The sequence below is a fragment of the Rattus norvegicus genome, chromosome 2 (assembly GCF_021556685.1).
Source record: "Rattus norvegicus strain SHRSP/BbbUtx chromosome 2, alternate assembly SHRSP_T2T, whole genome shotgun sequence".
Lineage (NCBI taxonomy): Eukaryota > Metazoa > Chordata > Mammalia > Rodentia > Muridae > Rattus > Rattus norvegicus.
The window spans coordinates 190806881-190820794 of NC_141535.1; the positions used below are offsets into that span (position 1 = coordinate 190806881).

The 13914-nt window shown below is 49.0% G+C and overlaps 1 protein-coding gene across 2 annotated transcripts; it reads right to left on the bottom strand.

The window, feature by feature from the left end:
* Positions 1–654: 654 nt before the first annotated feature.
* On the bottom strand, positions 655–13694 carry Cd2 (Cd2 molecule). Of its 2 annotated transcripts, NM_012830.2 has the most exon segments (5): positions 655–1022; positions 4647–4769; positions 7902–8132; positions 13152–13457; positions 13567–13694. In NM_012830.2, coding segments are annotated over 5 exon segments (1035 nt in total). In that variant the 5' UTR covers positions 13622–13694; the 3' UTR covers positions 655–702.
* Between the last annotated feature and the right edge of the window lie 220 nt (positions 13695–13914).

Sequence of the window (13914 nt, forward strand, 5' to 3'; positions counted from 1 at the left end):
CAGATCATTGTGAGCCCACTTGAGTGGTCAGGATGTGAGCCTCCATGGGCACCTGCTGTCAAAGTGTGTTCACAGAGGTGTCTACACAGGATGCCAGGCCCCCTTCGCAGCTGACACATCGATGTCAGTTCTGGTCATTTAGGTGATGGCTCCTATGATCAATCCAGTGGACCAGATTTGATACCATTGTCACCCCCAACCAGCCTCTTTCCCATTTTGCAGCTGCCTCTCTCAGACCTTGGTCTTCTCTCTAAAACTAGCATGCACTGTAGGCAGAGGAAAATTTTTGTTTTCACCCCTGCTCAAAGGAAGTGGCCAGTGTCCATTTGCGTACCTGGGGAACTCAAGAGCCTCTGCCCTGGTCCCTGCCTGTAGGACATGAGCCAGTGGCCATGTGGTAGCTTACATGGGTAGAGGAGCTAAGAGGAAGATGAGGCCTTTATATTGCTTGTCCAACATCCTTACATCCACATGTTTATAGTCTCTGTTTCTGACGTGACAGATCTAAGATGAGGCCACAGACTCCAGAGGCCAGACCCTGTGACTGTATATCTGAGTTATAAGGTACCACTTTGTGTTCTGCAAGCCTCGGGAGGCATTTGGGTCCTTCTTGTATAAAACACTCGATGGAAGAGTGAGCATGTTCACTGGGAGAAGTTATATCCACACAGCTTTTTATTGGAAATGGCAGATTCTGCCTTTTTAATTAGGGGGTGGCAACGAAACATCTCCACTCCCACAGGGAGGCTTTGGCTGAACTCGGGGTCTGGGCAAAGGAGGGCCTTTCTGCTGGTGAACCTGTGTGCCTGATGGAGGAGGTCTCTTCTTCGGCTGGTGCTCACGGTTACGGTGGCTTGGAGGCAGGGGACGATGGCCAGGTGTCTGGAGATGATGGCCAGGTGGAGGAGGAGCTTGGGAAGCCACTGGATTCTGTGATGCTGGTGCTGAGGCCTGGGTTGAGTGTGGCTTGGGTCCCCTTTCCACAGTGCTCATTCTGGAAGCTTTTATCTCCAGCTCTTCACCTGCAACGGCAAGACTTGTGAAGAGCTCATTCTGAGGAGAGTGTGTGTGTGTGTGTGTGTGTGTGCATGTGTGCGTGTGTGTGTGTGTGTGTGTGTGTGTGTGTGCATGTACATATTCAGGTAAACGTGTATGTGTGTGCCAAGGGATAACCTCTGATGCCACTTCTCAGGCACCGTCTACTTTTCTTCTTTTAGAGATTCTCTCACTCTCCCTCTCTCTCTCTCTCTCTCTCCCTCTCTCCCCGTCTCTCCTTCTCTCTCCCCCTCCCCTCCACCTCTCTCTCTCCCTCCCCCACCCCTTTGGCCTGCCACTTATCAAGAGACCAGCTAGGCCCAGGGATCCACTTGTCACTGCTCTGGGATTGCAAGTACCACCTTGCCCTTTTTATGTCAGTTCTGAGGATTCTAATTCAGTCCTCATGCTTGAAAAATATCACTTTACTAATCGGGCCACCTCCCCAGCCCCACGGTGTGACCATTGAACATGTTTCATGTGATAGCATCAAAGCAACTGCTTCGGGGGATGTGAGGAGGAAAGGGAGGTTACTCTCACCCTCTCCAAGTTCTGGGTGTGTCAGGGGAGACAGAAATGTTCGCCACGGATACCCTGAGACCCCAGGCCTCTTTAGAACTCAAAACTATGAGGGAAGAGGATACCTGGGTGGAGAGATTTGTGCCTAAGGCTACAGACTGTAGAGTGAGTATCAGATCTGGGAGTTTTAGCTGAATGCTCCCTAGAGGTAGTCAGCAAGATTGCTAGGCAACAACCCACATGGTCTGAGCCCACTGTAACCAGGTCTGAGTGGCCACCAGGACATTAGTGACTATACTTCTTCTGTGGAGTCTCTACAGTAGGTCTGCCTTTTGCTCAATTAGATTGTCATATAAGTCACATTCTGAAAGGAAACTGGAGTACCCTCCAAGGGGCATTCTAGCCCTTAAATATGGGCTAGCTCTTCCAAAATTCCTAAGTCAGACCCATCTCTCTTGGGCTTTAGTGGGAAAGATGGGACATTTCCTCACACATTGGGATTTTCTGCTTTGTGTGGCTTCTGTCCAGGAAGACAAGTCTGAGACCATGCAGATCTTCTCACACTGTTTTGAAACCACACAGGATATCTGTGAGAACACACGGTTGCCGGAGGCCTGGAGGGTACTGCTGGGCTCCTTCTGGGCACATTTTTGGTATTCCAATCCCTGTGCCTAGGCCATCCTCCTCAAGGAGCCAGGGGGAGCTTCTCTGTGGGGTAAAGGAATGATTGCTTGTACCCTTACAGAGATATGTCACTTGGAAAGCATGTCTCCACATGACCAGGGGGCTGGCACAGGGACAACCCCAGGTGGTTTTGACATCGGAGTGACCCCCATGCTCTAAAAACATACATAAAAAGACACTCAAAAGACAGAACATATCCTTTATGCCATGTCTGATGCCCCGGAAGTGCCTTTGGTCGTGTTTGGAGGCATAGGGGTGACACTTTGACCCTAATATCTGGTCCCAGACACAGACCAGCAAGTGTCAAGCTCCTGTGGCTCTCTGGCAGCTCTTCTGCTTGGGGACGGTTTTCTTTTTCTCCTGTGCTTTCTCCCATGCTCTGCATGTTGGGCCCATTGCTAAGACCCAGTAATGACTCAGGCAGCAACACTGTCCTCAGTGAGTGACCGAACCAGAAAGCTCACAACACTTTCAGCCTCCACCAAGGTGCAGGACCAACCACCAGAAGGTGCAAAGAACCACGTGAGAAGTGGAAGGGTGAGAGGTGTGAAAGATGCTGAGCCCTTACACTGAACTGGGCAGCAAGCTGGCTCTGGGGAAGCTGTATACACTTAGTGTGACCTATGCTACCCTCCTGTTCAGAGCAGGACCAGAGGGCCCAGTACAACTTCTCTAGTGAAGTCCACCAATGCCTAAACATCTGTTCCGGGAGCCTTTCGTGTTCTTTTTCTTTCTTTTAAAACTATCTCTTGACAGCTCAGTTCAGGTTACAGATGTGGGTGAGGAAAACCAGGCCCATAGATGTCCAATTTAAAGAGGAGTTATGTAAGAACAAGATAAAATGGCCTTAAAATTCAAGTGCCTCGGCCTAGTTATACTTCAGCCTATGGGATCTGAGGTGTCAAGCTAGCTTCTTCATCTGTGCAAATGTCTACCTTTAAGATCATGAAGAGGGACACAGTAGTACATTGAGAACACTGAGCTTCGTTCCTGGAACAGGCCACTTTATTCACGTGAGCTATCGTCACATTTCCCTTCCCAGTCTGGTGGTGGCAGAGGTTGCCATGTCTTGAGTGACACCTGAGGTCTACCTTGGAGGAATGTGACCCCTGGGTAGTAAGAATGGGATGGAGACAGTATGAGCAGAGCACAGAGATAAGACAGCCAGTGTCAAGGGCTCTGCAACCCGCTAAGTTGTGCTGGATGGAGACCTGGGGACGAGGTAAGACGTGAAAGGTGCAGAGAGAATGATGGCCCCGGTCCCAGGTCGGGAAGTGGTGCATGAGATGACGGATGAGGATGCTGGTCTGAAGGGAGGATGAGGGCGACACTGAGGTGTAAAGAAGGAAGCCAAACCTACAGGGCTCAGGGCCAGGAGCCAGCATCGTGGGGTGTGGGCAGACCCTGCCAATAGGCCGTGCTGGAAGTCAGTACATTGAACATCACTGGACCTACTCTAGGTGGAGACCTGCTGAGCTGGGACCCAGCCCTGCGAGAGTCTGAGATTTCTCAGGACCTCAGGGACATGTCTACCCGCTAGTGTGTCCAACTAAAAGTCTGCCCTTCCCCCAGCATCCACAGTGACACCTGAACATAGTCCCTTGAGTGGTCAGCTCTCTACTTAGGATCACTGTAACTAGTTTCTATTTTGTAGGCTACGACAAGGAAACCATACTCCCGGCCTGAAAGCATCACTTGCGGAACAGCCAATCAGGAAACAAAGCACCATCACCCTGATTTGGGCTTCTATTTTCTCGCAGTGCTGGGAATCAAATTTAGACCCTCTCACACACTGAGCACTTCTATACTGACCCACCTTGAGTGCCTCCTGGAAGGGGAGATAGTTTTTCTGTTTGTTTGTTTGTTTGTTTGTTTTTGTTTTGTTTTTTTTTTTTGAGCTGAGGACCGAACCCAGGGCTTTGTGCTTGCTACGTAAGCGCTCTACCACTGAGCTAAATCCCCAACCCAGCAACCCAGCTAAATCCCCAACCCGAGGTAGTTTTATCCATATTCCTAGGCACTTGGCCCTGAACGCACCTTTGAGCCATTCAAGGCCGACACATTTGTTCACAGGCATGGGATTTGGGTGGGAATCTCTCTATCCTTATGAAAGTTTGTGAGCCATTCAGGGATCTCCACACTAGCCTTTCACCAAAGTAGCCTCACGTGGTAGACTCTGGTAAAGTATACAGCCTGGTTGCAGCTTCTCAAAGGTCCTTTGATGTTACCCCTGAGAACAGCCCTTCAGAAATCGATCCAAGCATATAACAGAGCCACTCAGAACCTCTGCTTCCAACCCTGCCATTCTGATTCTACCCATCCCTTTCTTCCCATCGAGGACTTGAGGAGGGACCTTCCCATGGGGATTTCACTGCAGCCCACACTGACCAAAAAGTGGGTGTGCTTACCTTTTCTCCTCCTGTTCCGTTTTTTCCTCTTGCAGATACAGAAAATAAACAGCGCCCCAAAGAACACCAAGAGGAGTCCTCCTGCACTGACCCCCACTATGAGATAGAGGGGCAGACCTTTCTCTGCAAGAAGAAAAGACGACTAAGGTTTGGGCAGAGTGATCCCTTCGTTGCTATGGCTCAGGCCCCAGCCTCCTACATCAATCAGATGAGAGTTCTGTGGTGTTTTCTGCCTCCCCGAGGCTGAGTTTCTGGGGCCCGAAGTGCTTCCTGAATCTGCAAGGGCTGAGGAACAGTGCCTTCCCACCTCCAACCCCCGGAAGAAGAGCATTCAAGTTCTAGAGAGGGAGGATGAGTTGCCTGGGGCCTCATGGGACCTTTTCCCCAATCGAAGCATCCCCCAATCTCAGTGTTCAGCTCTTCTTCCCAGACCCCTCCTGGGTTCAGGAAAGCCGCCTAGATACTTAGAGGTTAGCAGGGGCCTATGAAGTTCTGATCCCTTCATCTGGCAGAACAGGGAAAAATAACAGAGAGGAAAGCAGTGCCATGGTTGCTCGGGGCAGTGGGCTTAGTTTAGCTCTTCCACATAAGAGCTGTGTGACCTTTGGTAAGACGCCCCACTTCTCTGAGTCGGTTTCCTTCTTTGTAAAATGGAAACAATGCACCTTACATCGTAGAGTAGCTGTCAGAAGTCAGATCAGATAATGGATGGAAAAGTGCTTTTGTAAACTGTAAAACAACACCCAGAAGTGAGGCCTTGCTCTTGCTATACTCTCTGCCCTGGGGTTTTCTGGTAGCTGTTTCCCAGAAAGGGGGGTAGTGCTAACCATCTGCTCTTTGAGAATCAATAGCAGTTAGAGAGAGCAGCTGGAGAAGGGGGTCAAAGGACCGTGGGGAAAAGGAACCAGAACTGAGCCCAGGTTCACAGAGGCCAAGGACTATTAACACTGGTGACCAGGGATGGGCCCCGGGCAAGCTGGAGGTCCACCAAGCAGGGCAGAGGGTCAAACCATACCGTTGATGCCAGTTCCCTCCTTCTCTCCTGTCTTCCCCTCACCCAACCTTTGCTTGTCAGCTGAGAGCCTCTCTGAGCACTGTCTGTGTAGGGGCATCCCTCAGCAACCCTTGACACTGCTTCAAGGATGAATTCAGGGACCTCCAGGCCCCGTTGGCTTGCCAAGGGCCTGGAATGTCAGAGTCAGCTCCCAAGTGTGAGCAGATGGACAAGTGTCCTGTCCAAGCTGAATATCCAACAGATCTTCCCACAGGTCCTCGGGCAGGACCTCCACCCTCCCCAGACACTCTTGGAAAGCAGGCAACGCCTTCCACAGCATGGTCTCAAGTTTACCCATTACAGCACTCTGGGTGCCTGCCTGGAGGGGACATCAGCAGCTGAAGCTGTCATAGGTTCTCACAATGTCTCATCCCAACTATCTTTCCCATCCTTCCTCTTAGAGACACTGTGCCCATGCTTATGTGACAGAGCCAGGGCCAGCCTGATTCCTCCTCCCAGGAACTTCAGCACACACTCACTTTACCTGAGCCTACAATTAGGCTCTGGCCTGCCTTGGCCTTTAGACTAGGAGGAATTTTCAAATCCCCTCTTTCTCCTTCCTGGCCTTTTCCTGGTCCAGCTTCAGCCTCCACTCTGAACTACAAATTAAGAGAGCTACGTGGTCCCCTGCTCCCAAATCTTGCATTCTCTCCTTCCAAGGCCTTGCCTTCCTGATAAATACTTATTTTTATTCTGGAGGGATCTAGTTACACTAAATATGAAGCATGAGGTTGCCAGATAAAATACAAGAGAGCCAGTTAAATTTGAATTTCAAATAAACAATGAATAATTTCTAGGATCGATAGATGATGGGACTGCTTTTGGTCAGTTCACTGACTAAGTCTGGTGTCTCTGACGTGGGGCCTTCTGAAAGAGGAAAAACGTTTTGGAGTCAAGAAGGGGCAGCTTCGCTCCACCCCTCATGCCTTAGTGATTGGGAAATAGAGAGTGGGGAGAAGAGGGAGACTACCCGTGGACCTGGGGGTGGGTAATAAAATCCTGCATCTGTGTGCTCTCTCTCTCTCTCTCTCTCTCTCTCTCTCTCTCTCTCTCTCTCTCACACACACACATACACACACACACACACACACACACACACACACACACACACACACACACACACACACGGGATGTTTCACTGCTGTCTGATCCCTGTGAGCTGAGCACAGGTGAGGCACACTCAGATCTTTAAGTGACACACAGGAGTAACGGAGATTAAGTTCTAAAGAGTCGTTGCTTCTCTCTGGGACACTGACTCTTGCTTTCAGTTGCTCTGAGAACCTAGCTGCCATGTTGTGAGGCAGAGTGGGTCCCAGGGCTTCTCACCCAATACTCCCATGTCAGGGCTGGTTTTCTCTGTGGAATATAAGAAACCTAGTGAGGGTAGGAGCTCTGTTAGGGTCACACCAACTAAAGCCAGACCAACTGAAACATTCCAAACTGGAACTTGGGCACTATGCTAGCCATCTCCTCAAATACTGTTGCTGGGTGCTGGGCACGGTGATATACATCTGTGATCCCAGCAAGAGACTAAGGCAGGAGCATTGCTGCAAGTTGGAAGCCAGCCTAGGCTAACTACATAGCAAGGCTCTCCCCCAAAAGCAAAGCAAACTGAAACAAAACAAAGACAAATTCTTTCTGGGAGCTCCAGGCTCTGGAGATCAATTGGGCCTTAGGCATTGAGGGCTGACTGGAGCCACTGCAGTGCAGAACTGGTCTCTGGGTGGCAGGAAGGCTGTGCCTCTCTGTTCTCAGGTTCTGCTCTCCCCTGCCCTGCCTCCCAGGCATTCTGAGACCTTGCTCCTCATAGCAGGGGCCTAACATGGGGTCTTTCTAAAAGGAAATGTTAAAGAGGCATCAGAATCCAGACCACCAACTAGCAGAGAGACCTTGGGCTAGTCAGATTCCCTCCTGCAAAGGCCTTCTTCAATCCTGCCATCCTTTCTCCTGGGGGAGGCTCCTTGTCCTGTCTGAAGTGGTCACATATCTGTGAGTGGACAGCCAAAATGGGTAGCCAGGAGCCCACCTCCCCAAAAGGTTCCAAGGAGAAATAAGTGTCTTTTCAGTTCCCATCCTATGCTAGATTGACCTCCCAGCCCAGGCTCTGTGTCACAGTGCTGTAGGCTCGGCAGGTTACCGCTGTGCATGTGGCCATCCCGATCCCCTCCCCTGCACCCTTCCCCCCCCCCTTCACTCCATACCTGGACAGTTGACAACTTCCATCTCAGACTCCTGGCTGACCCTGTTTACCGCCTTGCACTTAAACGGTGCTCTCAGGTTGGTCCACTGGTAACTCATGGTCTTCTGACGGAGGCTCCTGAGATGCTCCTTTCCTTGGTACAGCTTTAGTTCAACATCTGTTCCTTCCAAGACCTCACAGGTCAGGGTTGCGTTGCTGCACTCCCAGTAGATCATCGGCTTTGAGACCATCTCTAAAAGAAAGACCTTATCTCTATCAGACAATTCTGGATAACGTTTTTTAAAGACCAGATCTCGCTCTGCAGAGCAGTTGACTTAGAAGTCATCTTCCTTCTGCCTCTGCCTCCTGAGAGCCGGGATTATGGGACCCAAGCTCCCATCTACAATGGCCAGGCTTCGGATTGTTTCCTTAATCTTAATAAATATATACTTGTAAAAATTGAATTGGTTTGGGACCAGAGAAGTTCAAAGTCCTAGTCCTGTTTTTATTTTTGTTTTTAGTTTTTTTAAAGGATGTATTTATTTATGTATATGAGTGCTCTGTCTGTCTGCATGTACACCTGTATTCCAGAAGAAGGCATCAGAGCACATTTTAGATGGTTGTGAGCCACCATGTGGTTGCTGGGAACTGAACTCAGGACCTCTGGAAGAGCAGCCCAATGCTCTTAACCACTGAGCCATCTCTCCAGCCCTGGTTTGGTTGTTGTTATTTTATTTTATTTTATTTTATTTTATTTTATTTTATTTTATTTTATTTTGAGACAACACTTCAGCATAGCTCAGGCTGGTCTCAGCTCAGTGGTTGAAGATGCCCTTGATATTCTGACTCTCCCTCTACCGCCCAAGTGCTGGGATCATACCCGTATGCGCCAGTTTGCCAAGCTTCATGTGGTGCTGTGAATCAAACCCAGGTTTTCCTGCATGGTGGACAAGAATCCTACCAACTAAGCTACATCCCATCGAAGCTCTTTTGAAGATAACTATGTTTAATTGACCTAAAGCATCTTGAGCTAAGTCATTTCTGGTAAAGTTCATAGACACAGGATGCGAGTAATATAGGAATGGTAAGCTGTGTTTCTACTGTGCTCTCCAGCGTTCTCGCGTGAGAGGGGAGGCACTGTTTGGTTCTAACAGCAAGCCTTCTGTTTGTCTTCCCTTTTGCAGATGAGACGTCCAAAGCTAATTGACCTTCAATGCCTAGCTTTGGGGTAACCACTAAGTACGACAAGTCAGAGCCTGCCGAGTTGGCTGAACAGTTAAGAGTGTTTGCTGTTCTTCCAGAGGACCAGAGTGGGGTTCCCAGAACCTATGCTGTGCAGCCCATTACTGCCTAGCTCCAGGAGAGGAGACGCCTCTTCTGGCCTCTGTACACATGTGGTAGATGCATGCGTGCACGTGCGTGTGTACACACACACACACACACACACATACACACACACACACGCATGCACGCACCCGGGAATACAATTGTTAAAAGTATGTCAGGCCAGAAGAAGAACCTCCACAAAGGATTCCCAAGTACACAAGTGTAGGTGAAGTCAGTCAGCACCCCCCATCTTGGAGAAATGACTACATGAGAGGCCTGTGGCCTTATCTGCTGCCCAACAGTGCTGGGGTAGCAGAGGCCAGCATGGGAGCACCTAAGAAGCCTAAGTTTACCAGAGTAAAGGCACCAGCAGGGAGCCAGGAAGGACTCTGATGTTCCTGGCTCCAAGGTTCTGAGTTCATTTCCAGACTTGAAGGACCTCAACTTTAAGAAACGGAAAAATTATTCCCTACCTGTCTCAAACCAGACGACCTGTGGCCAAGCCCTGGACAAGTCACCAGAGCTGGTTCTCATATTCACACTGCAAATTCCACACCCCTCCTGTTTAGCATCCCAGGGGGAAACATCCCCGCTCTTGGCATTATTGAGATCAGGTCCAGGGCCCAGCTCCCCACTCCCCACCTGAAGACCCGACTGACATCTTCTCGTCTCTCAGTGGTCTCCATTCATCACGCAGGGCAACAGTGAATTTTTCCGATTTCCCCTCTCTCTAGCCTTCAGATCACAGTGTCTTTCCCCATAGGCCTCCTTGGTGTAATTCCATTTCTGCCTCCAACATACAAGCATGCAGAAATGCATTTCCTTTCTGTCCTGAGTTTCTGTGTATCTTTGAATAAAGAGATGACAGACTTGCCATCATCCAACAGAGCAGCGTGTTGTCTCAGGGTTGCCTGGCAGAGACTGCCTGTCTTTCTAGAGTGAAAAATCTTCTTCATAGTAAGATCCAATTATTTCAAGAAATACTGATCACAATTTTAAAAGGAAGGCAGTTGGAGACCACCTACAGTTCTGTTACTCGGGATTATTAAACACTCGGATGCATACCTTTATCGAATAGTTTCTATGCATAAATCCATAATATAATTTTTCAAATTAAAATTAGATTATGTATCTGGGGGGTCAGAGAGCTGTGCTGAGGGTTGAACCCATAACCTCAAGCATTAAGGTCAAAGTTCTATCACTGCGCTATGTCCCCAACCCCTGGGTCACATGACTTCCATGGCTTCATAACCCTTCACTCGACATTGTACCATTCTGGTCCCTTTTCATGGGCACCAGTGAAGGTACATCTCTGTCGACTTTTTAAGTGGTGATCTTAATTAACTAGCTTTTAAATGCACTCCTGAATTTTCCTCATGTAAACACAGTGACGAGCACCTTTCTGTGGATAGTCTCCTTGTGAAATGGCTTTCTGAAAGTGGCCTGGACTGTTTGAGAGGGTGTTCCTAGAGATGACTTTGTTCCCTACCCACTTTGGTTCTTCAAGACAGAGCTTCTCTGTGTAGCCCTGGCTGTCCTGGAACTCACTCTGTAGACCAGGCTAGCTGAAAACTCACAAAGAGGCCTGACTTTGCCCCTCAAGAGCTGGGATTAAAGGCCTGGGCCAACACTCCTTGGCTAGATCTGACTTCTTAATCTTGGGCTTCTGGGAGTCTTTCCACAGGAGTCTAGGGACCCTGAATGTCAGCCAGCATCGAGGAGCGTGTCACACTCATAACTCACGACACCCCTCATTGGATATCACAGGCCCCATGAGCATCCTAATGGATAAATCTGAAAGGTTCCAAACTATCAAGCCACAACTCAATACCACACATGGAAAGTCTCATGCTGTGAGACCTTGTTTCCTACACAATACTATTTAAAACATTGTTTTAAATTGTCTTGAATAGTGCGTATGGGGTATATACAAGCACGGATGAGTGTTGTGTTTACATTTAGGTCCCATCTCCAAGATATAGCATACATATATGCAAATATTTCGAAATCTTCAAAAAGTCCCAAATCCTAAACACTTCTAGTCCTAAACTCATTAAGTAAGTGATATATAACCTACACTGGGTAATCAGGTTCTCGGACAGAGGGCAATTTTCCAATGCTGTGTAATATGTAGTCATGTAGTCATACATAATGGTGACAAGACCTCAAGTTGAGTCATCATACTGTGTGACATTGCCATTTGCATGTAACAGTGAAGCCACTGATTTTAGTATGGGTTTCCTTTTAGGGGTAAGGAGAATGCTGCCTATGGTGATAACCACATAATTCTGTGACTACAGAAAGCTGTTGAACTGTGTGTGGTAATGGGCAATCTGCGGTACATGAATTACATAACAATAAGCTTGTTTGCGAGGGGATGTCACTGTCCTCATCCAGGGAAGCTCTGGGCTGGAATTCTGGCCTTGTTCCTGTCAAACATCGAGAACGTGGCCACTTCTGATCAGGCCTATTTCGTTACAGATGGATAGACGCTTGTAATTTTAAGTTCTTGGGATTGCTAAAGAAAACTAGGTCCACAAGCTCCTGACTTCTCCCCAGTAGCCATTATCACCCCAAAATGAAGGTGACAGTGTCAGAGCATAGGTATGGGCTTCTATACAGGGCTCAGTACAGCTCAATATCACAACAGGACCCTAGAGCCGCATGGCCTGTGGTCATGACCGGCCATTCCCGGTGCCCACGATCAGTGGTTCTCATTCCCATTCCGTTTCTGGAATATTCCCTCTAGATAAAGTTACAGGATTAGGTTCTGGAAGGGGTTGTACACAGAGGAGCTAACAGTGGGCCCTGGAGAGGGGTTGGTGTTAGACCCAGTTGCTGAGTACAGAGCAGGAAGGACACCCTCAGATGGGATGAGGGGAGCCCTTTCTCTACTGACATTTCCTGTGTGAATCTCAGAACATTTGTGTACTCCCCGAATGGCTGATCTATACTGGACAAGGCATTCTCAGCTTTCTCTGAAAGCCAAGGGCAGGCTTTCCTCTCTCACCCATTGGTGCGAGCTGCCCACTTGTCCCTGGACTTTTGCCGCCTGTGGCATTCCATGCTTCGTTCTCCTCTTTCTCACCCACCCAAGCTTCCTTCATTTCTCACACCCACACCCGGCATGCTTGCGTCCCTCCTTACCTCTCAGGGACCCTCTACTCCAGGCCAATGCCTATCAATGACAACTACTCACTAGAAGCTCCCACTCACTGCTGCACAGACACCATGCCGGGAGCCTGGGCATTAGTCACTTCTTACAGCTCTCTTGCTGGTTCTTGTGTGCTACCAAGATTAAGGCCACCGGCTTGGCCTCACTTGGATTACAGTAGAGGCTTCCTGGCTAGTCTTCTCATATTCCTCTTCAGTATCCTGCCCTCTCTGTGCACACAAAGACAAAGTCGCACCTTGTGTGTTTAGTTCAGGGACCAGCAAAATTACCGTCCACCTTCCTTGATGTTGAGAAGACTAAACAGAGAAGCTGTTGGTCCTTTGCCTCAGCATCTCCAGCCTTCTTCAGCTCAGCATCTCTAGTCTTCCTTTGGGTCAGCATCTGTAGCTAGCCCTATCTTGCCCTCTAACTCCTTCAGAGCACCCTGGCTTGAACTTAGCTCTCCAGACAAGAGACTCACTGCTCCCTGGAGACCCTCTGATGCCCTGTCTACAACTTCATCAGCCACCAAGGATGTCCACCTTTATCTCTGCCGACCTGTTTTCTATCTTATTAATGCCTGTCTTTAACCTGGGAGTCTTTACACAGCCCCCACAGCCATGCCAAAGAGAGAAGGAAAGGCAGACAGACTTGAGGACCACCCTCACCCACTGGAGTCTTCATTGTGAGCCAACAAGAAACGACAGACGGGGATGTTACAGAAACGCTACTCCCCAACTTGCTACATAGCACCCGTCCTAAAATGAAAAACTTTAAGGAATGAAGACTTACCTAGAATCCTCAAGTCCAGTGCCTTGTTCAGGATACGTGTCCCATTTGTGCTGTATACCGTTACATTATAGGTGCCACTGTCATCTCTTGTCAGATTCTTTATCTTCAAGTCTCCATTTGCTAAGATCTCAAATGCTCCCGATTTCAAAAAAGGCTTCATCTTCCTTTTAAACTCGGCAACCAGGGTGCTCCCCCTCTCCCATCGCACCTCATCAATATCATCAGTCATTTGAAAGTTAGGGATGTTCAGGTTGATGCCATGACCCAGGGCACCCCAGACGGTCCCACTGTCTCTGCAGTCTGCTCCTGTCAAAAAGTAAGATGGTTTCTGAGGTCTTGGGACTACCGAGAATCTCCCTCTTTGCCTCTCAGGTCCACTCCGAGGTCTCCAGAGGAGCTCCACACCCATGCTTACCTTTGCTGGACAGGCTGAAGAGCAGAAAGAAACTCCCTAGGAATTTACATCTCATCTTTACAATTCTTTTCCCAGTGGTGGCTCTGAGTTCTTTCTGCCAGGGCTGTGGTGAGGCTGGCAGAAGCCACACCCAACACTCTGAACCACATGCCTCTCATGCTTGCCGTTCACAGTAGGGAAGAAAACACACCCACAGCCCCTAGCAGACCCGTGCATTTGCTGCCCTCCTTAGCTGAAACAGGAGCCTGTGCCACATTTTAATCTTTACAAAACAGTTTAGGGTGTTGGGTTTTAGCACCTCACCAGAAGAAGAGGAACTGGGAGGGCAGTTGCCAGAGCTACCCTTTT